The following is a 24342-nucleotide window of genomic DNA, read 5'->3' as shown; positions in this document are numbered from 1 at the left end:
GAGGAGTGGCTGGCAACGCAGGAAGCGAGAGCCTATGCTGTATAGCCTTTTGGCAACAGGTCGGCATCAAGGGAAAACAAAGGCATCAGGATAAGCATATGGGTACTGAGTTTAGTAGTTGAATGTACGAGTTGGCCTGATCGTTTTAGAACGATCTTTGATGGTTAGCTATGTTGCACATTTGATTTTGTGTGTGTGAACTTGTGATTCTTGATACGATATGTCAGTGTTGAAGACCGTTGTTTAAAAATCTGCGATACATACAAGTAAAACTCCTTTTTAGACCTAAACACTCATCCCCATTTCGATTTGTATAGCGGTGTTATGACTGTTCGGTGAGGGAGGGAGGGGTCGTGAATCTTAAAGGAAAGAGAGGCTGAGTCAGGCCGAATATTCAATAGCCAGGCATGGGCAGTCAGTCGCCTCTAAGTTAGGCCCCACTGGTAGGCTCTCACAAGAATTCTAGTTAACCTGAGTGACGGCCAGCTTCATGTCCTTCATCTTTACATCGAAGCTGAAACCAACATTCCATCATTTTCCTTGCACATCATACAGATCATCAGCTATCGCTGCCAAGGCTAGTTTGCCTACCTCTCAACCACATCACAAGGTCTTTTTTTCACAACGCATAAACAACACAATGGCCGATAATGCAGCAAGAGAAGATGCGCTCCTCGATGTCGAGGACAAGGTGCATGACAAACACTCAAAGCCAAGAGGTGGCAAGGGACGGGGCAAAAGCGGAGGAGGTGGTGGTCATGGCCGAGAGGTGCAGGTTTCCAAGGCCTTGTCCAGGCTCTTGAGGCACCAGGCGGCTAACGCTGGTATTCAACTCGACGACGAGGGTTTTGCGCGCCTAGATACTGTGGTAAGTAAACAAATCTTGAATAGAGGGTTGGAAAGAGCTGCTCTGTTCTCTGTGTGGAAAAGAAACCTGGACTCATCTGCTCGTCTAGCTTGCATGGAACCCATTACGATCTCTCAAGGTTACATTTGACGACGTTCAAACGGCAGTTTCTACAGATGGCAAGCAGCGCTTCACGTTGAAGCCAAACCCAGATACAAACCCATCCTTGGATACCAAGTCTACTTCCCCAGCCGACTACCTGATTCGTGCCAACCAGGGCCATTCTATCAAGCTTGAGTCAGCCAATCTTCTTACACCCGTCACTGTCGAGGCAGGCAACGTCCCTAACCGGGTTCTCCACGGATCGTTTTTCTACTTCTGGTCAGCCATCGTGGAAACGGGTGGTCTGAAGCCCATGAACCGCAATCATGTGCATTGCTCAGCGGGAACACCTGAGGAAGGCATCCTGAGCGGCATGCGTAGGGATGCCGAGCTGATCATCGAGATTGACATGGAGGAGAGTTTGAAGGATGGAATCAAGTGGTGGTTGAGTGACAACGGGGTATTGCTGACCGAGGGCGATGAGCAGGGCATCCTGAGCACAAAGTACTTCAAGTTGGTGACAGGACGCAATATTGATGTTGGTGTGCTTTGGCAGGATGGGCAGTGGGTGTCTGATCTGCCCCGTGGCACAAAGATAAGTCCTCCTTTCGGCAAGCGAGGCGGAAGGGGAGGTAGACAAGGCGGTTCTTAGAGCATAAATACGAAGGGAAAAGCTGCAAGTTGCAATGTAAAATAACATGATATTATCAAGACTACCTTGGTATGAAAGACTGCCCCTGAGAACCCTCTAGTCGTATACGTTCCTCCAAATCTACTATCTTTGCCCTAGCTATGTGCGAGGAAACGGCAATAGAAACAAGAAAGAAAGAAAGAAAGAAAGAAAGAAAGAAAGAAAGAAAGAAAGAAAGAAAGGGAAAAGCAAAAAAACCAAGCTCATTCTGGACGGGAAGCCATGATCTTCAGATACAGAGCATACCTTTTGCGCTTCTCTTCCTGCAGCCACTCGAGAGTTTTCTTCACAACCAAATCCTCTGCTTGCTGCCGGCCGGCGATTCCAGTCACCACGCCCATTTCAGGTGGAATTTTACCATCGTTTCTGAAAATAGGGCGCCCGTTCCAAAGGTCGCTTCCCTCTTCGGCTGGCCGGATGAGATACTCTGGGACGCCAAAGTCCATCTCATCGCCAAGCTTAGCGATCTCTTCATGCATGGCAGATCTTTGAGCTCCAGCAGGCTGGCTTGGTACCGGGACGCCTTTTGCATTTGGCAGTGGAGAATCGGCCGTGAGCGCACCACCTTCAGAGTTGTTGTCTTCCTCAGCTCTGATCTTCGTGTGCACATGAGATTCGTTAATGACTGAAGCTGGTCGTTTTTCACCACGGGGCGACGATGGCCCCCGGCCCTGGAGCCAGTTGAGGGCTTGCATGGCTGCGAAATTCTTGGCCTTCTGCGCCTTTCCGAATGTTGGAATAGCTTGTCCAGTACTGTAGCCGTAGCCTTCTTGGGGGAAATGCTGGTTTCTGGATGGTAGAGTGCAGAGGACGCGAGATCGTGGAATATTTGTGCCAGAGATGCACTGGTTAAAGGTTTCTGTAGTGAACTGGGGGCTTTCGATCTTGTTCCGTTGACAGTATTCTGAGGGAGTAATGCAGTCAGTTGATTTGAATCCCAAATATGTTTGGGTTTATTTACCGAAGAGCTTGCTCACGTAGGTGTCTTCGACCTCTATGTCCTTGACAAACTCGACGAGCATCGAGACTGCGGCAAGTTGCTGCTTGCTAAGCTGCGCAGGCTTGCCGGTGGTCTTCTCCTCTGCCTTTTTGTTGTTGGCAAACTCGATGAGTTGATCCCAAGGGATCCCCTGCGCAATGTTTGCCATGGCTGTTTGTGTGTAAGATTTTGGAAGTGGTGTTGTATAGGTGTTGCGGATGAAATCAAATAAAACGGAATGCAATGTAAAACACTGAATGAAGAAGATCAGAAGTGACCTTGATTGATCAGATGAAAAAAGAGAAGTGAAGTTGAGAGAGCTGTGTATAATTTATAGTTGCGCAGGTATCATGAATCACAGACGAGGCTACAAGTGTATATTGCAGCTTGACAAGTTGGCTGTGATAGTGGCTGTGAGGGGTCTGCATTTAATGGCCAGCTTTGGTGGAGCTAGGCCGACTGACAGGCACAGGGAGAGTTGCACTACCATCACAACCTTATGCAACTCTGTTGACGCTTTATAGTTATAGTTATCTCGATATGGGTTATTTACCTATCCAAAAGCTCACTGTAATAGATGAAGACTTTAGACGTCTAGAATCTCTCCAGGACCAAAAATGCCACAGATACCTAGTCTGGACATCTCACATGATTGTTAGACTTTGGCGGTACGGTACGAAACCAGGCTGAGAACTTGACAACGCTGTAAATGTGTTGGTTATAGACAGGCGCAACATATGGTCGACCCCACCGGTCTCACAGGGTATCTATCAACAACTGTGAATGCAATATGTAAAAACTCCTCCCATGCCCTCTGTAGTCGGCTCGGCTTTTCTTCTCTCACAACCCCATAAGTCATTAATCCTATTCAAAGAAACCACCATCATCACTATCGTCATCGTCATTCTTGACAACAGGCTGAGCGCCCTGGCGTTCTGCAAGTCGGCGCTCCCTGCGATTCTTGGGAGCAGCCCCTGACTTGCCCTTGCCCTTGGTGTAAGGTGTAGGGTTGGTTTCAGGGTTGGGCTGCGCCTTAGAAGCCGGCACAGTCTTGTCTTTACCCGTTGCCGCCTTGGACTTGTTCTGGTTGCGCTCTGGTTTGGCTCCTTCTGTGATTTCGGGTCGCTTTTCTCTTATGGTTCGCAGCGCGTGATGGCCACCCTTCATTGCTTGCTCGATTTCCGACCACATCGGCGGCCTCTCTGTATGCAGCAGACCCCTGTGCTTGAGAGGTGTGTAGTCAAGCTTGTCTTCGTCGTCTTTATCCTCGTCCTCCTTCTCCGATTTGGCACTGGTGTAGAGGCTGATGTAGGGTTCGGCGTGAGGGAAGTGCTGAGTGTATGCCTCGTCGACTTCCGCAATATGCAAGTCACGCTTCAAGCCTTCAAGCTCGTCTGTTTCTGTCGATTCGGTCTCATCAATCTTCTTGCGCAATTGCTTTGCTAATCTAGATGCCTTCTTTCGCTCTAATCACACAGTAGGTCAGTGATTTTGTTCATACGCGACACACAATTGGATAAGATTGTACCAAAAAAGCGAACCATGTGGTATTTCGAGATCATGGCACTTCGTAGCCTTTGGAAGCTCTTGTCCGAGACTGTAGACTTGAGCGCGCCCAGCTCTCGTTCGAGATCGTTGCGGACATTGGCAGGTAGTTCTTGGTTTCGGTTGAGGAGTCGCTCGATGGTGCGCGTTCGCTTCTTAGCCCATGTTGAAGTCCCTTCGTTGGGTCGATGCTTCGACTTGCTTTGCTTGCGCTTCTTGGCGCCATTGAATGATCCTGAGTCTCGAGGCTCTGGTGAGCCAACCTCGGAATACTCTCTCTTTTGTGCCATGATAAAGCGACCGGGTATCTTGGCCGTTTTAGTGAGAGAGTGAGCTCGTATGCGCAACTGAGCGGAGGAGAAAAGAAAGCGTAGGAAAAAAGGCTGGATGTATTTAACGAGACGACTTAGAAAATAGTTCAACTTTTTTTTTACTGGCGGGGACTTTGATGCAAGTAACGGTACCTTATCTTATCGTGTTTTACAGATTGGGACTAGCGTCAATCATCTTGTGTGGGGAAGGTCTGGGTCTGTTCCTGGAAGTGGAAGATCGATCCATCTAAGCTCAACACCTGCAATATTTACTTTACTTACAATCCAGTGGCCCTCTTCTCTCATTATCAATGGCACCAGATCTCATCAATCCATTATAAACGAAGCTCCAGGTATACTGATTGACTGTCACTTGCTGTTAAGCTATTTCGAAATCAAGTCACGGAACTATATTCCTTGATTTAATAGCTCTCATTTCAACTATCCGCCCACCCCAGATCTTGAGTCGCATCGAATGCTTGTTCTCTATAATTGAAGAATTGGATACTGTTCAGCTTCTTGGATGAACTGCGCGTCCTTGAGTTAACCCTGTGGCGCCATGGATCGCCCCGAGCCGGGACTCGTCAAGTGGTCATCTAACCCTTCTCATGACAACTTCATTCATATCAACCTTCAGCATCGTGTAGTTCAGGTTTACGAGCCAACTGGTCACGCAAGAGCAGGGCGTTTTGATTACCAAAAACTCTCTCGGCATGATGATTTCCCTCCTCTCACGACTTACGACTGGTCACCAACAAACCCTGGCCTTCTTGCTGTTGGAACTGGAAGTGGCATAGTGAACTTGCTCAAGATTGACGATGGTTCTAATGCATACGTTGAGCTAGGCCTCAAGATGTCCCGAACTTGCCAGGCTGTAGCATTTAACACTACTGGACTACTGGCTGTCGGCCTTGACAGAGTCCGAATGGACCAATGTCTTCACATCTGGGATGTCAGCCGACTGTCTTCGATAGACAAAAACACAAAAGGGTTCCCTTCAGACGCAAGCAATATAGCAGACCCAAAGACACGCCTAGAACCTAGTGTCTCTGTATCAAGTATCAAATTCTTCGAGGATAGCCCTCAAACTCTCGTTGTCGGCATCAAGGCGCAAGGCCTCCGAATACACGATCTTCGCGGTAAGCATAGGAACGAACCGGTGATTTTGTGCAAACTGACCTTGATATTTCTGGCTAGATCCTGGAAGCATTGTGACTTTCCAGACTAAATGTAACAACAACCTTACAATCGACTACGCCGACCAAAACTACTTTGCTTCATCTGCTCTTGACCACCCTGGTGTGATGATATGGGATAGGCGGGCCACATCACGACCCGTGGCTTCTCCTACATACATGCAAGCTATAGAAGAGGACGAACTTCCGTGGGGTGGAGCATTGCGTCTCGATCAAGTGATAGAGACCGATTCTGATCCTTTCTTGGCAGAAGGAAAGTACTCTCTCGTTCGCTCTCTTCGTTACTGTCGCGACCACCGCGGATTGCTTGCCGTACTATCCCGCACTGGCCAGCTCAAGGTTTTGAATACCAACAAAGAAGTCCCGTCTTCCGGTTCCAGTAACCCGGAGCTTCTTCAAGTCCAAAAGTCGTACGAGATGGACGTCTCCTATGTTGAAACGTCGAGAAAGAATGATCGCATTGTTGCTTTTGACTGGGTGACGTTGAGCTCACCGGTGCTACGTCCACGACTGCTTGTTTTACGAGCCAATGGAAACTTTGACATCCTGGAACAGCCATCGCAGACCTCAGATCATGTCTTCAAGCTTGTGCCATGGAAGTCACCACACCGTGGACTCGAAGGTAAGCTGAGTTGAATTCCTGACAAACTCATCAGATCTAACCGTATCTAGAGGGGGGGCCATACCATGATATAATGCAATTTGAGCCTTCACAGGCTCCGGATATTCTGGGTCCCCTGCTAATCGAAGAAGCACTATCAGATGTGCCTCTTTTCGGGTCGGATAGCGCAAGCATCCGGGCCGACACAGGAGCTGCACTAAAGGCAAATAGCATGTCTTCGGTTGTCATAGAAGACATTGGAGCTACTTCGAGGCCATTGCCTGAAGCATTCCATAAAGCATCCGACGTGGCTCCCAAAATCAGAGCCTTGCGTGCCTTTGTCAGAGACGAGTTTCAAGCGCCCAAGGGAATCAAGCCACGTGCTGGTGATACAAAGATCGTGCAAAGCGAAACGAGTGAGTTGTCTCTGGCTTCAGACAGTTTAGGCTCATGTCGAGAAATGCACGATGCCTTATTGACTTCACTTGCCGAGGCTGAAGGGTTGCCAAGAGAAGCGCAAAGTGTACTTGATCACGCAATGCTGTTACGTGCCAAAGAGAAATATCTCTTTGATGCGGTAGCAAATAGGGATATTGTGGCAGACGACCCTTGGGTTAAATACATCTGGGATTGGGTTGCAAGTAAGTACAATTAGTAGCTTGAAACGATGCTGCCTTTGCAATATACTTACACATCTTTAGGTGCTGAGGACTTTGCCGATGATGGCGGAATGATCCTTTCAAATATTGATATGAGTTATCTAGGAGTTCATTCAATATGGACTAACAATCTTGGTAAGTAGTGCTCTATTTTGCCCCAAGATCAACAGTTGACAACAAGATAGGACGTGATCCTTCTACTCGTCTACCCCCCGGTACAGCACCCCCTGACCGTTCAACATGGGAACGAAGCATTATGAGTTTTTGCAAGAAGAAGCATCTTCCCAAATTTGATGCAGTAACGACCAAGTGGCCCGCTCATCGTCAACTTTGTCTCAGTGTGTGCGGTTGGGGTGATTCAGAAAAACATGATCCCAAGGGCCGTAACCGCAAGGCAGATCCCGAGTATCCGACCACCATCCACACTATGGCTGCTGCTCGAGCTTTATTTGCAGGAGATCGCAAGGAAGCTATTCAGATCCTCAAAAAGGCTAGCACTGCACATCCGGAACTACTCTTCGTATCGTTGGCACTGCAGCTCATGGGCGATGATAGCAACACGCCCGCCAAGGAAAAGCTCGATTTTGATGAAGCAGTCGCCTCAAAGACTGATCCCTACTTGCGAGCCATTTCATCACTTATCGCTACGGGTGATTGGACGGCGATAGCTAGCCAGCTTTCTCTCCCCTTGTTAGATCGTGTGTGTATCGCGATACGCAACTTTGACGATGACCATCTTACCAAGTGGCTCAACGAGCAAGTTGATCTGGCAATAGCAGACGGTGATATAGAAGGTGTTGTCCTCACAGGCATCACAGAACCTATGGTCGACATTTTTGCTCGCTACATCCAAAAGTTCCACGATGTTCAAACAGCAACATTGGTACTTTCAATCTGTGCGCCTCGATACATCGATGATATTCGCTGCCGAGCCTGGCGCAATGCATACCGTGCCCATCTACAGCGTCACAAACTCTTCTTCCAGCGTACGAAGTTTGACGTAGAGTCTACGAAACGTTCTAAGCGCGATGGAATCCCCAAACTCAAACCACCCTCTCGCCAAATCGCCCTCCGCTGCGTTTTCTGTGATGCCGAGACATCCCTAGCAAACAACGCCAGCCACCCGCCGCATCTTGGAGGTGGTTCCGCTCCACAGGCATCATCAGCTCTCGAGTCTCGTAACCCGCTTCTCGCGACTAGTATCAACGCAGGCGTGAGCTGCCCAAACTGTGGCCGACACCTTCCACGATGTGTAGTCTGTCTTGAGATTGTCGGTGTGCCACGCTCTGACAAGCCGGAGAAGAGTGAAGCAAAAATGGCCGGCCAGTTCCCAACATTCTGCCTCCGCTGTGAACATGTTTTACATCTTGATCATGCCCGACAGTGGTTCGCTAGACACGTTGAGTGTCCGGTGCCAGAGTGTCGATGCCGCTGCAACTTCAGAGCAAATCCCGAGTTGAGTTACCGTTGAGGATATGAGCAGGAGCATGGTGATTGGGTACTGGTAGGATCTACTCCCAGTGTGAAGACGCGCGTTTTATTTTGAGACACTCGAGAAGGCATATATACATTTTGAATATTGATAATCACGTCTATTTTAAATTGCTCCTGGAGATGAGGATGCTTTATATCCTGCATTCTTCGCTCTATCGCAATCTCACCAAAATCAGCAACCCAAATCCAACTCCCGCCAATGTGCCCAACCCATCCATACCTCACGCTCTTTGAGAATACAGTCTTTGTATCACCCGCTCTGAAGTAGCAATTCGTAAAATTAAAAAAAGTTCATCCTAGCCTTTCCGGCGTTCCACTTCGTGTTTTGAGCAAGTATCGTGCGTTCTCTATCCCCATTGGGGTTGCTCCACATCAATCATCTAACGCGTATAAGGCAAAAAGGGAAAAAAAGTAATGAGGTCTCGTGAGTCCAAAAGGGGGTATTGTGGTCAAAGTGAATCTTCAAGCAGAATGTCAAAGTGTCTTGCTTGTGGACACCTATTCATTTTTATTATGTTTTGAAAATGTGCCAAGTTGTGAACTCATTCGTCGTTCGCAGCCTGGCACCAAGGGTGCTCTAGCACCTGGTTAATGTCGTAACGCTTGGCAACATCCCGATCCAGCATGCAACGGATGAGATCGATGCTCTCTTCGCTAAGAACATAGGGTATTCGCAGGTCACGATCCATGATTTCGTCGATGCTGTAGAAAGGGTTCTCCTTGTAGATGATCGTGTAGAGGAGGATGCCCAAAGCCCAGACATCTTGCTCCATGCCCCGATAAGGCTTGCCAGCGAGAACTTCAGGAGCGGCATAATCTATTTGAAAGTCAGCATATTGTTCAACATCACAAGTCCGAACATCATAATCATACCAATTGTCCCAACGAAAACATCAAAAGGACCACTCTTGATGTATGCGGCACTTCCGAAATCAATGAGCTTGATGTTGCCTTCTCCGTCTAGGATCACGTTCTCGTCCTTGATATCACGATGTACCACCTTTGCTTCAGTGTGTAGGTGGTGGATAGCATTTGCGACTTGGACAAAGATGCTGCGACACTCGCCCTCATCCATGTTGGTCCTCAGTTCGATGTAATCGAACAGATCCATGCCAGGTAGTCCATGGGGAACCATCTCGATGTAGTAGTTAACGTCATCTTCAAAGAAACCCTGCATTTCAACAATGTTGGGGTGCCGTAGCTCGGGCCTGCGAAGATACTCTAGAACATGAACTTCCAGAGGAACAGTACCCAACTTCCTGTCCCTAGTCCATGTGTCCACGAGAATACGGCGCTTGGTGACGTACTTGAGCACGATCTTCTTGCCTGACTCCTTATGCCGGGCTAGTTTCACTTGACCGTACGCACCTTGGCCCATTTCCTCCAATATCGTGTAGTCGTTGATGGTTTTCTTATGGGGGGGCTCAACAACCTTTGGAACTGGTGGCGCCTCTTCAGGCTTGGGCTTTGTTTGCTGCCCTGTAATCTTTGCAGCAGCATGAATGGCAGCATCTTTCAAATGCTTGGATAGTGAGCTTGCAGCATTCATCACGTTCTTTCGGGGCGTCTCATCATCTGAAGGAATCTCCAAAGGTGTATGGGCCGGAGTCTGGCCCGGCGATGGTTGGTGGAGGGGTGTAAGGGCACCAGACCGAGTAGGAGTTTCGATGGCGAGATGAGGCTGGGTTCCATGAAGATGGCGTGAGTATGTAACCCACAAAGCATACACTATTTCTGAATGGGTCACTTCGAATGTTGCATCATCACCCCCAATGGCATTGTCCTCGTCGCTGCCTTCAGCGACAGTCTCGTTCACCACAAGGGTCTTCTTTTCACTCTTGACTACGCGCATCTGAACGTCAACTTTGAGATCGGACCCGTCACGATGCTTCGCGCTCAATCCCGCGGGATGGAGAAAAGCTGACGCAGCATCGGGTCTGTTTTCTTTCAGAGCAAGGAATGCCGATGCCTTTCTGAAACGGTGCTCAGGGACTACCATACCATCGAGGAGCTGGATACCATCCTCCTCTATCAGCGATTCAAGAATTCTGTCAAATTCTGGGATCAGGGCATTGATCGACATTCCATCTGCCCTTTCAAATCCGAAGAGTGCACCACAGAAGGCTGAGTTGGAGCTCCGAACTTTGAGAGACTCAGGCTCAACCACAATGATTCCAGCCATATGAGGAAACGTTGACACTCGAAGTTCTAGCTTGCCACGAGTTTGCTCGATAGTACAAGGAATGTTGACATGAGGCGAGTGGGGACATGTGAAATATCTTCGTCTCGTGGCTTGGGCAAAATCAATCTCTCCGGTGTTGGGGTCTATACCTTGCCGAGGTATACGTGGGATTAGTCTTGCTATGTCAAATCCAGAGGAAATTGACTCGAATCCCCAAATAGGAGCAGTGGATCCCGATACTTGTTGGACAATTCCTTCTTCGTCCAATGTGATATAAGCAACATCTTCGTGAATTTCTTCCAGGACCCAGATTAGGCCAACCTTCTTTTCCTTTACCCAGAGACTCGCAGAGCCAGTGGCACCGTTGCGCTTTTGAATTGGAACAACGTCACCACATAGCAATACACCTCTGGATGAATTGGTTTGGTTATGGCCGTGACCGCCGCCTCCAACCTTGGGGGGGTTGGGGTCGCCACTATGAACCGTTTGTGCACGTCTTTGCGTGTAGCTGCGTGGCTGGGTCCTTGAATTGGGCTTGCTTAGGAGTTGGGCTGTTATCCCAGATCTACCATTAAGCAATGCCGAAGCTGCTGAAGCAGCAGGCGTAACTTGGCCAGAAGGTGTCTGGCCTTCACTGTATTCGTCTGGCTGGTTCAAAAGTTTTCGCTCCAACCATGATCTTCTCTCCTCCTGGACAACCTCCAAGATACCCATCTTGCGTACTTCTGCTTTGGTCACGCCAAACACTAAACAGGCAAGATCATTGGCTGCGATGATGGTCCATGGAGGCTTTACTTCTGTTGTGAAAATCGCCTGGGCAGCGGGTACCCATCGATTCGTGTGACCATGCACAGAAGAGCCTAGCTGAGTGGGGAAATTGGCTGTTGTGGCACTGGGAAGTTGCGTCAAAGACGCAGAGCTCAGTGGTTCTTGATAGATGGGCTGTCCTGTCAAGAATGGCTGGGACACTGTGTCTATCAACTTATCTTGAGCTGACACAGCCGTAATATCCGTCATGGTTCGCTTCAACGTCAGCTTCGGTCGGGCGGGTGCCGACTTCCTGCTCGCACTTTGGCTCTCATTTGTTGCTGTCGGTGATTGATCCGATTCCCGGCCAGTTTCGTGGGCCACTGGTTCAAGATTGTTAGATCTTCTTGTTGTTTCAACCCTCGACCTTCGAGGAGGGGGTGACGTCTGGTGGGGGCTTGTTAAATCTGTACTGGATGTTCGGGGATTGAAGTTTTTATCAAAGACGTTTTCCTGGGAAACCTCGGCAGGGCCGGTTAGAGGTGCTGGTGTATAGGACTCGTCGGGGTTTGGCAAGTTTCCGGCTCTGATGAGTTGTGCCTGGGCTAGCAGGTCAAGCATATTCTGAGTCTCTACATCACCGCTCACCCTTGCCTGAGCACTTGCAAGAGCAGCCTGCGACGAGCTCATAGGAAGTCCCATATGGTCTTTCATGAACTCAATGGATCGCTTGAGAACATTTTGTCTGTTGTGTAGAAAGTCTTCGGATTGATTGGCGAATGAGAAAGAATGAAGAGATTCGGACGGAAAGCGAGAGAGGTCGTCAGCGAAACTTGGGGTTGCAGGGCCGCCTGTTAGTGATAAGCTGCCTACGCTGGCGGCCATGGCACTCATTGAGGTGGACCGAGAAAGTGCGGCAACAGATGGGCTTCGTGAAGAGGCTCGAGATCCTGGCAGTGTTGGATTTCTCGATGGCGGGCGTTGTTGTCTAATTCGTCGAAGGCCGGAGAGACCTAGGCCATGCTCGTGATCGGTCAAGATGGGAGACCTGTAAATAATATGGTGGTCAGCAGTCGCCAGCAGAGGTTGGGCGCCACTTCGGGGTTGGGTGACGCATGATCCCGCTCGGCATACCTGGCGATAGCTTCAAGGTCAGCGGCTGCTGCCGCTGCTGCGGATGCATCCAGAGACATTCGTGCTCTGCTTCTATCTTGGGTCGACGAGTTTCGAGCGGCTGCCAAATTCCCCGTGCTGCGGTTCTTTGGCAGAGAGAGCGCCATTGGAAACTTCTCGCGTCCGCGTTGATCTTCTCCCGTGTGGCTTTCGGCTCCTAGATTAAACGTTGTGGTTAGCTAACGGCAAAAAGAAGCCCAGAGCAGTGCCAGGTCGGGAGTGAGTAACACCATGATCATTGTTTCCGCCATGCATCTGTATCATAGTTGGAGTCGGCCAAGGAAAGGCCGAAACCACGGGTTAAGTCGTGAGGGAAGGGCTGCAAGAGGCCTGCTCTGAAGATGGCGGGGTCGAGCAGGAAATCTCGGTTGGCTCGATTGCCCAAAGTTCGATTTAAATTAAGACCAGCCGTCGCCGCGAAAGAAGGCCTTGTATCGTATGTTTATTCAAAAAAAAAACAAAAAAAAAAGAGTGGGTGTTTGAACAAGTTGTGAGGGCAGAAACGTCGTGTTATCGATATTCGAGGGTTGAAAGTCGAAGGGTGACGGTTAAGATTGTCGAGGATGGGGGCGTATTTGCAGGGCTGTGTCTTGGCTTGTGACCTGAATCACAAAGGAAACAGTCGCTATGAGTCGTGTGAGATATCAAGGGGTGTGGATGTGAGAGGGAAATACAGGTTCGTTATAGGGGTCGAATGTATTTATATGCAGAAGATGTTGTTGGATACATTTGCAACGAGAGATAAATATTCGTACGTCAACTTAGATTGTCAAGAAGGTTCATCAAGTACTAATGAGCAGATGTTGAACACACCCAAATGATGGATGGGGATTTGAGTTGTTATCATAGGCTGCTTTCAAGGCTTGTGAACTTGTTAGATAACCTGATTGGTTCAAATTGAATCGTAGCCACTGTCTGTAGCACTTTCCTAACCTTAGAGGACCCCCAAATACAGGCTCAAGGGTTACAAGTGCAATCCATCACACCTATGGGGTTTGGGTAGCACGTTAAGCCCATGGAACCGTTGTAAGCCAGCTTGCACCCATCATTGATGAACCTGGTCTAACAAGGCAAATGACGCAGTGGTTTTTCTGCTTCCGCACAACCCGATGTCAGATGAGATCTTGTAAACTCAACGCCAGGCCAGGTTGTGTTTTTTTTCTTCGTTTCCTTATTGTGCCTCAGTTGACAGGTATTCGTATTCAAACAAGTCAAGTGAGACTTGCAACATCAATGCAGTATTGTCTTGCAATAATTACTTTTGCATGCGACAATTAATTTCCTGGAAACAGACCGAACGAAACTCTGCCTGTAACTCAATATCCCTCATCTAAATCGTCAGAGAGCCTTTATATACAATTGAAGATTCGCGACAAGCCAACGAGAAAAGCGATCTATGTAAAAGCCAAACAAACACATGCATATAATAACCCTCACTCAAGAATAGAACCAAATGTGAAGCATGTGAATCAAGGAAGCTCTCCGTTTTTCAGAACCAAGACTTTACCCCTTGTTAACCGTGATAACTCGAAACTTAGATTCCATGCAGTCAAAAACTTAAAATCCAATGTGTGTAGCATAGCATATCTGACGTAGGTAGGTCTTGGTATATAACCAGCGTTATGCCTCACAACATGTGAAATCCACACTGTTTAAAACAGCGTTGCGCTAAGAAAGAAGGACAACAGTCATCAAGCCAGTTGACAATTCGATTGCTGAGGAAATCATGAAGGAGAATGTGCTTCTTTGTATCTTGTCACCCACGTGCATTAATTCTTGGAGGAAATAGTCTAAAGACCTACGAGATATTTCCTACCAATGATTATGTCGTTGCGTACATATTTTAGTAGATTGCCAAGAAGCCTATGAGCCTCTTGTGGTGAGTTGGGGTCTTCAAGGTCTCCGTGATCGGGAAAGATGATTAGATAAGGGAGAAAGCGTGAGTTGGTGTTTGAACAATCTGTGAATGCATACTAGGTTAGTAGTTAAAAGGGCTTGCTTCGGTTCTAAATTGTCTGTCTGCATTTTCTCGCTACCCTGGCACACTGCCATAATGTAGAAAGATATATAGTGGTGGCCATAAGCTCATCAAAGTCAATAACTGCAATAAGTAAAAGTGTGGTCAGGTTGAGACAAGGCAATTCTTTTCTTGAGTTTTGACCGCTGGTACAAGCCTGACCATTATCCATATCTACAAATCCAAGCGTGACTGAGTCAGATGCTATCCCAATAGGTCAGGCCTCCTGTCATGTCTCAACGAAACAGGGTCCAGTGGAATAAGTGACCACGCGACTCGGGAATGCTCGAATGAGGGTTTAACTTTCTACTGGATGCATAATTCCTAAAAGACAGCGAGTGACAATGTGGTGATCGCCCTTGTACTTAATCTACACTCACTCTATCAGGCGGCAGATGATCATAAGGGTGCCGGCAGAAGATAAATGTCAACCTATAGAATGATGCCTGGTGATCTGAATAGCGCGTTGCCAATCCTACTACAATGCGCATGGGCAATCCAAGCCACCTTAGTATCATACAACTTTTGGAACGATTGCTATAAAACGTCTTGAATTAAAGAATGAAAGATGCCTCACTCCAGAGTCTCCAAATCAGCCTCTACGATAAGGAATCGGGCTGTTATCGCGCGGGTGAACAGAGAACGCGGGGTCAACTGCTCTGAAGTCTTGGAAGATGAGGGGCATCCTTCCATCCTTCCATTCTAGTGGGGTCTTCCCCAGGCTTAAATCCAGTCGAGACTGAATGAGGAAGGAACCAAGACGAAAGGCGTTGAGCCAACATTGGTACTAATGTAAAATAGTAATCCTCCAAGCAATACATGACAGGAAACAACAGGCTAATATTACTGTCAAGTGGTGCTGTTAATTTGTTGGGTTCCACGAATAGTTAGGTATTCCCCTCAGAGGCCAGAAGGCGTTCTGACCGCCTTCCAGAACTTGGTTAAATCAACTTGCAGCACAGTAGGTATCCATGTACTGTACATGACATGGATGCGGAGAAAGCTGTTCTCCATGGTTGGCCCAGCCTCAAGTCATGGACCCTTGAGTCAGGGACAGATTTTGTATCGTGCTCTGATACAGCTCGACGTGCAGTAATCAGAGGCAAGGTCCCTGGGTTTGTGGTGCCATCTGGCTGAAGCAACGGCTGGCAACCATTTACAGTAATGATGGTCGCTGTATGCCTCAGTTGATTTGACCAAGTTCTGTCGGTAGTCATTCAAAAAAGAAAGCAACACTCCAATGTCTCGTCGAAACAGTCAGAGGGTCCCATATTCTATTCATAGTTGGTAAAACAGCATAAAAGTGAGAGGTAAAAAGTAGTGCCACGCGGACACGAGAAACTGACATGGACCTCCTCCCCGGGTTTGGGATGGGTCGGGTAAGATGCATGAATGGGTGGGGGAGAGCTGCACACCAAGAGGACCCTTCAAAAAGCCCCTGAAGAAAGGCCGGGTGGGAAAGGGAAGAATCAGAGGCCCAAGGGCTTACATCAAAAGAGAGAAATACAGAGAAAGTCGGGGGCAGACGGGAACATCTGGGTGAAGCTGTGCCAGTGATTGGCTTCCGGATCACCGTCCCGTTGGATTCTTGAGACTCAGGCTCCGGGCTGAGCTGAGGATAGGCTTGTCCACTTGTATTGAGGAAGTGGGTTTGGCTTTCTCCTCACTCCTTCTCGCCTCGTGTATCCCGCGATGCAGTTGTAAGTCTCATTCTAGCAAGGATTCGCCGAAGCGCTACAAGTCGAGCTATCGTGCGGATACAAACGATTCGCCATCCGGGCCGCCAAAAACAGCCGCGTAAGGCCGATCCCCCCTCGTAGCCCGCACGATAAGAAAAAATAGTGGGGACTAGTGATAGCCCCCAGGCCCAGAAGTCTGGAACCACCTACACAAGGGTCCTTCTAGGTTCTCAACCGTAAGGTACTCGAAACTCTGAGGGATCTAGACAGTCTTGGGTTGTTACTATTGGATTTGGATTGTTGGATTATGTTCTAGAGTGACTGTCTAGCAACAAACAAAAAGCCTCATACTTTTTCCCCCTCATATTCGGTGACTTTCCTCTCGTCTGTCCTGTTGTTTCTCTTCTTCTACTTTCCTCTGGTGATCATCCAAGGTCATGTTCACTTGTTCATGGGCATGTGCCCTCTTCTCCAACGATAACTAAAATTCCGATACTGCACCTACTACACAATCCCATCCATCTATTGGAATATTCCCTCTTCGTTTAGTCCCTACACGAGTTAGATACTGTACTGTACTGTACTGTACCTACTACTGTACGACGAAACGGTCCCGCTGACCACCCCCACCACCCTCGTCGAGTCCCCCCCCATCGTCTGCTGATCTCCTCGGTTTCCCTCCAGAAAAAACGAGTGGGCAACCTTAACATTGGACCTTTTTCTGTTCTAAGCGACTTTTTTGGACGAGGTTTCTTTTTTATCTTTGTTTCCTTTCCTCTGTCCGGTCTTGCTTTGTCTTGATTCTTTTTCCCTATCTGTTCGACCTCAGTCCTATTCGTATCGACTTTCATCCTTCGCTAGCGATGAATTGAGAACAGGACCCTGCATTTATCCCCTACCGCTCTGTTAGCGACCACCGAGGAACGAAACACTCCACCATCGACCGACGGACGAGTACAGGTGCAATTCCCATAGGAGGATCTTGTCCTGTTCGCCTGAATACTATCGCAGCTCGATATTCTGTATCTCAAGCTCTTGGACGATAGAAATACTCAAACAACCCTCCAATTCAATTCGAACTTCTTACCATGAACGTCTACGAGATCTCGTCTTCCGGCGCTCCGAGCCCGGCCCCAGAAGGCGTATCCACTCCGCCAGCACCGGACATGCCAGTCAAGGGCAAGAATCGACATCGTCTTATTCAAAGAATCCAGCGAATTTCCTCGACGCCCTCGCTGAGTGGCTTGCGCCGCTCCAAATCTGTCGGGAGTCGCGGAAGCCCTTATGGCACGAGAAGCACTCTCTCGTGTGTCAGTCTGGCAGCCACTGGACCACCCCAGTCCCAGGCTCCCTATAGTGCCCGCTCATCAACCCCACAGCCCTCACCTCTTGGCCTGCCTAGTACATCAGGTTCAAGTCCTCAATCTTCAGGAGAATTCCCATTTGTAACTCCTGGTAGCGAATTGGCCATTCGCAGAGTCGAAAATGTCACGCCAATTACTGCACCCATAACCGCTCCTCTTCCATCCGAGTTTCGGTCCAAGCAGGATGTTCAGCTTCGAGTCCGTCCCGGTGTAAAGCCTATCCAGAAGCCTCCATTCCGCTTCTGGGAAAAGATGCCCAATGAACTTCAGATTCACATCTTCTCTTTCTTCCAGCCCAAGGAGCTTGTCCAGGCATCTCGAGTCTCCAGGGCCTTTTACAAGACCTGTTTTGATGGTCAGTTGTGGACATCCCTCGATGCCTCAGAATTCTACCGCGAAATTCCTGCCGAGTCGCTCGCCAGGATCATCATCGCGGCAGGTCCCTTCATCAAAGATCTCAACCTGCGAGGATGCGTACAGGTAGAACACTATAAGCGCACCGAGGCTATTGTCAAAGCATGCAAGAACCTCATGAATGCGACACTGGAAGGTTGCCAGAACTTCCAAAAGAGCACGCTCCATAGCTTGTTGCGAAGCAACGAGAAGCTCGTCAGCCTCAATCTTACTGGGTTGACAGCCGTCTCTAACACATCTTGCAAAATCATTGCTGAATCGTGCCCTCAACTTGAAGCATTCAACATTTCGTGGTGCGGCAAGGTAGATGCTCGAGGTATCAAGGGAGTGGTTGAGGCTTGCCCAAGACTGAAGGATCTCCGCGCCGGCGAGGTTAGTGGTTTCGATAACGTTGCGACTGCCGAGGCCATCTTCAAGACAAACAACCTGGAGAGATTGGTTCTGAGTGGATGCGCCGAGCTTAATGACGAAGCTCTCAAGATTATGATGCATGGCGTTGAGCCTGAAATCGATATTCTGACCGATCGACCAGTTGTCCCTGCACGGAAGCTTCGACATCTGGATCTCAGTCGTTGCGTTCAACTCACAGATGCGGGTGTCAAGACGATAGGCCACTTGGTCCCAGACCTTGAGGGTCTGCAGCTTTCTGGCTGCAAGTTACTGAGCGATGACGCTCTCGAATCTATTCTAGCATCTACTCCTAGACTAACACATCTCGAACTTGAGGACCTCGAGAACCTCACCAACTCGATCTTATCAGAACATCTTGCCAAGGCCCCTTGCGCAACCTCGATAGAACATCTCTCCCTGAGTTACTGCGAAAGCCTGGGTGACACAGGAATGATTCCAGTCATGCAGACATGCACGAATCTTCAAAATGTCGACCTCGATAACACTCGAGTTAGCGATCTCGTCCTCGCCGAGGCAGCAGCCATGGTCATGAAGCGCTCTCGACGATCGACGGAAAACGGAACACGGCCTAAGCTCAGCCTCCAGATGGTCGTCTACGATTGCCAAAACGTCACCTGGACTGGTGTCCGCGAGGTGCTTTTCCGAAATACCCAAGTTAAGGCTGTCTCGGGCCAACCCGGCCGAGTCAGCTACCCTACCGAGATGATCGGACTCAAGTGTTTCTACGGCTTCCAGATGACTGTGGATGAGCATCAAAAGCGAGTTATGCGGGGTGATCTGGCATCCGCCGGCCGTCTTGAGAGAAAGTGGGCAGATTACATGCAGGCCACTGAAGAAGCAGGCATGACAGGTGCAGGTCACCGAAGACGCAGGCGCCGAGCCAGAGAAGCCCAGGCTCTTCATCTCGATGAGGAGGACGGTGGCTTTGGTCCTACCGGACGCCGGAGGGCACGAACCCTAGGCTCATGCACTGTCATGTAAGCCTGGGATACGACAGGAATGACACAATATGCAGAAGAGTGGTACACGAACATGTTTGGAAACACATTGCTTTCGGAGTATGGGAACCGGGTAAAGGAACAGGAGTTGAATCTGGGACAGGCTGATTTTATTGCTCTTTTTTATGATGGCGTTGTGGTAGATCAGGGTATTTTCTTCCAGGCATGCCAGAATGGCATTAGATTCGTACATCCTATCGATTGGGTCTGCTGGTTCGGCATTATGCAAATCTGTATAGACATATAAATACACTGCACATGACTTTAAGCCAATTCATCTCAAGTGCCCTTCCAAAGATCGTCTCATATATATCGATATCACATTATCTCCGTCACTGTTCGTTCACCACGAAGCGATCTCCACCACCGAGAATTCCTCGCCAGCTCACCTTCTTCACCCCCTACAATATCTGACCACTTGTGCAAGAACTCTTCCGTCGCCTCCCAGCTTCTCGCGTCCCACGGCGTTCCAGTATGTGCGCCATTGACACCTCCCCAACATGTCAAGTGATTCAACGAGTCATGAAAAAACTCATCCTCATCCATAGGGTTCATATACTTGATAATATTGTCCCTGATCTCCTTGAACGGGATCGTATCAATGAACGGATGGTGCTTGACAACGACCTGTGTCTGGGTTGGACGAAGATCAAAATGCAATCCGCGAGACCCGCGTTGAACGGACGCAACGATGGCTTGCGCACTGGGATCCGAGTCGACGTCATCCCGATAGAAAGGGGACGTAGCCTCCTCAGCGCAATACATGGAGCGCGTTATCCCAAGGGAGAGACAGTTCTCTAGCATAGCTGAGATTATGCAGATGACGTCGATTTGGAGATTGTTCTTGTACGGGTTAGGGGTGACGGGGAGAAGGACTTCTACCGACGTGTTGGGGACGTGAAGAGTGGGACAGCCACAGTTGAAGAACAATGTCGGTATTGTGTGCTCATCACAAGTAGGATTTGATACGAGCCACTTGTCAAAGTCCTCGTAAATGATGTCCGAGTCCCATGTCTCTGCATGTGTGGTTGATTGGTGTGGTGCTGACGTCTCAGGATCGTTGTAGAGATCAAGAGGGTTGATGGTCTCTATGTCTAGAAGAATACCGTTACCAGGTCTTGTGGTAAGGTCTCCTATCAGTTGTGTTTTCTCAATGGCCCTGTCATCTTCCCCTTGTACCTCGGTGCCATGTTCTCCAGCACGCCGCTCTAGCTCTTGTATGCGCTTTCGCTGCTTTTCCCCTGAAGGAGGATCATGTCAGCCACCACGCATTACAAGCTTATAAGGGATGTGGGTAGTCTACTACCCTAAGCAGGCAACTTACTGTAATTCTGCTGGGCTAAGCGATTCTGCATGCGTCTCTTCTCTGGATCACGTCGGACGACTTTCTTCTTGTTGGCTAATGAGCCACTTTGTGGTGTTTGACTCGCATTTGCTGAGCGCCGAGGAGCACCTGAACGATCTTGAACCATTTTATCGGATTTTACTGTTATAGACGAAAGATATCCTTATGGAAGGTAGTCTCGAGAAACTTGAACGCATAGAATGAAATTCTCATGAAAATTCGTGTAAGTCGTTGAAATGGCTTATGGCTGACGTGAGCCACTCGCTCCACAATCTTCACGCTAATCTACCATCTTGATTCTACTACCCTAGAGTCTATCTTGACACTTTGGATTTGTGAAGAAGATGCCTGCGGACTCGAAGGAACTTCTAGGTAGATGAATCAAGCTTAGAAGGGCGTTCTGTTCTTCGTAACTACGGGCGTGGTGATAACCAAGTCGACAAGGGTTATGACTTATTTTGTGACGATTTGCAAATGTTGTCGTCAAATCCAATTGAAGCCCTTGTCTAGTTGAAAGCTAAATCAATACTAAATGAGGTTTCGACGGACCGAACCCGCCAATGATATTTCCTGCGTGACTGTGCGATTTTCATGTCCTGGGAGTAATTTCTTCATCCCAAGTTACATTTCCGCGTCATCGGAATTCAGCCGATTATATTTACCAGGCTCAGGATTGGACCGGACGAAACGAAGCGGCTGGTAATGTGCCTAGTCTAAACAATAGTTTGACGCTATTTCGATCGCCCCATCTCGAAACGTTGAAGATTCGGACTCCTACTCTCCGACATCAGCGGCGTATTATAAATTTCCCCGTCATACTAAAATAATTCAGGGGAACTCTGTGCCCCCAAAGAGCCTCGACTGTGGTGGCACAGAACGGCTCCGATATCTCGGCCATCCGTTGACGACTTTCCGGGGAACTGTGGGGCCGTATCTTAGAAAGGCATGTGGCCTGCCGAGCACCGAGGTCCCGGGTACATTTCCCCGACCGATTCCTCATAACCAACACCATAACAGGAACTTTAGATCATACATTCATCTTGAAACGGTCAATCTCACCAGTACATATACATATAGTCAACATGTCACTCGAGGTCATCTACGTCACACGCCACGGAGTAAGTCCCGACCCCGCCTTCAAGCAATGTTCGGTTGTATATGTCTCCTTTTCCCGGTGTTGATAGACCGGCCTTGAGTATAGTTCCGATCCGGCTGGAGTGTTGACCCTTTGACCGGCGTCTACACGGCCACCATACGATCACCCACAGGAATTCCCGCAGACCCTGCTCTGACGTCTTATGGAGTATCACAAGCGAAGGAGATGGGCAAACATCTCATGACCCTGGAGCCTCCTATCGATGTCGTGTACTCAAGTCCTTACTATCGCTGCCTTCAGACAATAACGCCATTTATTGAGCTCAAGCAACAACAATTAGAAGAGGAACCAGGAACAACACATGGCTCGGCGACCGCCACAATTCGCCCAGAACACGGGTTAGGTGAGTTCTTTGGGGCAGCGCCTTTCGATCATCCAATCCCAGCCTCGCATAAGCGACTCAAAGAGCTATTCCCAGCCTATGATGATAGCTACGTATCTGCCATAAAGCCTTCTAGAAAAGGCGAAACGATCGAAAACCTCTATGGGCGTGTAGCAGTGGCCATGCGAGGCATCGTTGAGCGTTGCGATGCAGAGGGAAAACGTGCGGTGGTGCTCTGTACCCATGCAGCCGTTGTCATCGCCTTGGGCCGTGTCCTCACAGGGCGTGTCCCCGAAGCTGTCGAAGAAGAAGATTTCCACGCCTTTACGTGCGGCCTGAGCACGTACCGCCGCCGTCGACAAGGCACAGGCACGCAAGTGCCAAGCACTGGTACGTTTGCTCTGTAGTGGTTGTCAAGTGACAGCATCTTGGCGGCAGATAACTAACAAACACAACGATGCAGACGAATCCCAACCCTTCATAAGCAAAGCCATCCCTGTCGGGCTTGGGGAGTGGCAGTGCGAATTGGACAGCGATTGTAGCTTTCTGAGCTCTGGAGAAGAGCGAGGCTGGTGAGTTGGCTAACAATGACTTCTATTTTCACCTGCTTGCCTCCAAATGTTGGACCGTGCTTACTCAAAACATAGGCGGTTTTCTGGGGATGAATCTTTCCCTGGGACTGGGTCCATGTCACAAGGCGGCGTTGAGTCCAAGCTATAGAGATTTCCATGTGATTCGCATATGATGTTGGTGTTGAGTATTGCTAGTGGATGCTAAGCCTGACTACCCGCTCAGGTTGAGGCTCCACAATATGTTCATCAAAGCAATGCCAATTGCCGACTTAAAGTCATAGCGTATCCGTATTCCCGAAGGATCCGAATGCTACCAACGCGTATCCAGACCCTGATGAAATATTTCTGATAAATCGATTGTCGAGCAACTTACAATTCATATCTGAAACTTCCCAAACTGCTCGTGTCCTACCCTTGACTCTGCTGCTAATCCCAAAGAGTTGATCACAACCGAATGCACCCTCACCAGGAGCAAGGGCCAGAAATAGAACCAGACGCAAATGACAAGGGTACGGAACTGCCGGCGAAGAGATGTTGGTTTATTCCCGAGATATTGTCCATGTGTACTCTGTATCCATACAAAGCCTCATCAAATGAAATGGACCCCTAGCATTAGAGAATTGCAACGTGTTTGCTTGCATTGAGCGGCAGTCGAGGAAGCACTGATCTGCAGCCCTAGTTTCGACTATTGTCTAAGCTCAAGCTCCAGTAAATATTTACTTGGCCAACGGGAAGTGAGTGACCAAGAAAGATATTGCTGTGCATTATTGCGCGTTTCATATCCGATTAATTTCGCTGAAAGACAGCGAGTCAGCTGAAAGATGACATGTCGACGTTTTCGATTTGTAAGGGACATTCCCTTACGTCGAATGCATGAAAAAATTCGACATACCCATCTAGATGCGGGCCAATTCCATAGTGAGAAGTGACAGAATATGTCGCATCTTCGGACCCCTGCTTCCTGGGGCGATCGAACTAGCCATGTTCCCGATGTTGAATTGCGCTGTAGAACGCGTCTTGCCTAGCTATTAGTACTAGGCTACCGTCATAGGCAAATATCGCTCGATTGAGCGATTGTTCGTCTCCGATTGAGTTGGAAATATTTCTCCCATGACTGATCGTTGCCTAGCGTCTTGACGGACACGACCAACAAGAGTCTTTCAACAAATAGCAAGCGTTCGTTAACGAGGTTTGCTAGAATATCCAACGGCTCGTGCCATCCGTGTACTGCACTGTATGAAATTGGGGAGGATCAGGGCTCAACTTGAAGCTGGCATGCTGGAGAAGCTCATATTTGGGAGAAAAGAAGCGACAATAGTTGTAGCCATCCCAGTCTCCATATCTCTTAGATAAGGAGCCTAGTGCTTGGCTCGGGGACGAGATCCGGAAGACAGCGCCGCAGGCAACATGACTAACATGGGAATCTCTAAAGAAACCTTAGTTTGGGGGGAATCGTGCATGCCCTGATTATTGTTGCAGGCTCTGGTTGGTGTCCTGCACTTCCCAGGCTGATCAATTTCAACTGGAGTGACCTTTG

The 24342-nt window shown here is 48.8% G+C and overlaps 8 protein-coding genes across 8 annotated transcripts; 4 read left to right on the top strand and 4 right to left on the bottom strand.

Moving 5' to 3' along the window:
* Positions 1-640: 640 nt before the first annotated feature.
* FGSG_06974 (uncharacterized protein) lies at positions 641-1601 on the top strand (the record flags this gene model as incomplete). The annotated part of the gene is made up of 2 exons (XM_011328351.1): positions 641-868; positions 957-1601. The coding sequence occupies 2 exons, from the start codon at positions 641-643 to the stop codon at positions 1599-1601; spliced, it is 873 nt and encodes a 290-aa protein (XP_011326653.1).
* A 25-nt stretch (positions 1602-1626) lies between these two features.
* On the bottom strand, positions 1627-2788 carry FGSG_06973 (uncharacterized protein; the record flags this gene model as incomplete). Its single annotated transcript, XM_011328350.1, has 2 exons — positions 1627-2544; positions 2602-2788. 2 exons carry the CDS (start codon positions 2786-2788, stop codon positions 1844-1846), a joined length of 888 nt encoding a protein of 295 aa, XP_011326652.1. The 3' UTR covers positions 1627-1843.
* Positions 2789-3483: 695 nt separating this feature from the next.
* On the bottom strand, positions 3484-4454 carry FGSG_06972 (uncharacterized protein; the record flags this gene model as incomplete). The annotated part of the gene is made up of 2 exons (XM_011328349.1): positions 3484-4019; positions 4148-4454. 2 exons carry the CDS (start codon positions 4452-4454, stop codon positions 3484-3486), a joined length of 843 nt encoding a protein of 280 aa, XP_011326651.1.
* Positions 4455-5034: 580 nt separating this feature from the next.
* Positions 5035-8402, top strand: FGSG_06971 (uncharacterized protein; the record flags this gene model as incomplete). Its single annotated transcript, XM_011328348.1, has 6 exons — positions 5035-5614; positions 5673-6293; positions 6344-6688; positions 6719-6913; positions 6974-7066; positions 7102-8402. 6 exons carry the CDS (start codon positions 5035-5037, stop codon positions 8400-8402), a joined length of 3135 nt encoding a protein of 1044 aa, XP_011326650.1.
* Positions 8403-8967: 565 nt separating this feature from the next.
* On the bottom strand, positions 8968-12791 carry FGSG_06970 (uncharacterized protein; the record flags this gene model as incomplete). Its single annotated transcript, XM_011328347.1, has 4 exons — positions 8968-9242; positions 9299-12402; positions 12489-12684; positions 12758-12791. The coding sequence occupies 4 exons, from the start codon at positions 12789-12791 to the stop codon at positions 8968-8970; spliced, it is 3609 nt and encodes a 1202-aa protein (XP_011326649.1).
* A 4520-nt stretch (positions 12792-17311) lies between these two features.
* FGSG_06969 (uncharacterized protein) lies at positions 17312-19393 on the top strand (the record flags this gene model as incomplete). The annotated part of the gene is made up of 1 exon (XM_011328346.1): positions 17312-19393. The coding sequence occupies one exon, from the start codon at positions 17312-17314 to the stop codon at positions 19391-19393; it is 2082 nt and encodes a 693-aa protein (XP_011326648.1).
* Positions 19394-19728: 335 nt separating this feature from the next.
* FGSG_06968 (uncharacterized protein) lies at positions 19729-20882 on the bottom strand (the record flags this gene model as incomplete). Its single annotated transcript, XM_011328345.1, has 2 exons — positions 19729-20651; positions 20735-20882. 2 exons carry the CDS (start codon positions 20880-20882, stop codon positions 19729-19731), a joined length of 1071 nt encoding a protein of 356 aa, XP_011326647.1.
* Positions 20883-21837: 955 nt separating this feature from the next.
* FGSG_06967 (uncharacterized protein) lies at positions 21838-22953 on the top strand (the record flags this gene model as incomplete). The annotated part of the gene is made up of 4 exons (XM_011328344.1): positions 21838-21873; positions 21957-22623; positions 22697-22805; positions 22881-22953. The coding sequence occupies 4 exons, from the start codon at positions 21838-21840 to the stop codon at positions 22951-22953; spliced, it is 885 nt and encodes a 294-aa protein (XP_011326646.1).
* Between the last annotated feature and the right edge of the window lie 1389 nt (positions 22954-24342).

Source organism: Fusarium graminearum, chromosome 4 (assembly GCF_000240135.3).
Source record: "Fusarium graminearum PH-1 chromosome 4, whole genome shotgun sequence".
NCBI classification, from domain to species: domain Eukaryota; kingdom Fungi; phylum Ascomycota; class Sordariomycetes; order Hypocreales; family Nectriaceae; genus Fusarium; species Fusarium graminearum.
This window is presented reverse-complemented; position numbering and strand designations above follow the sequence as displayed.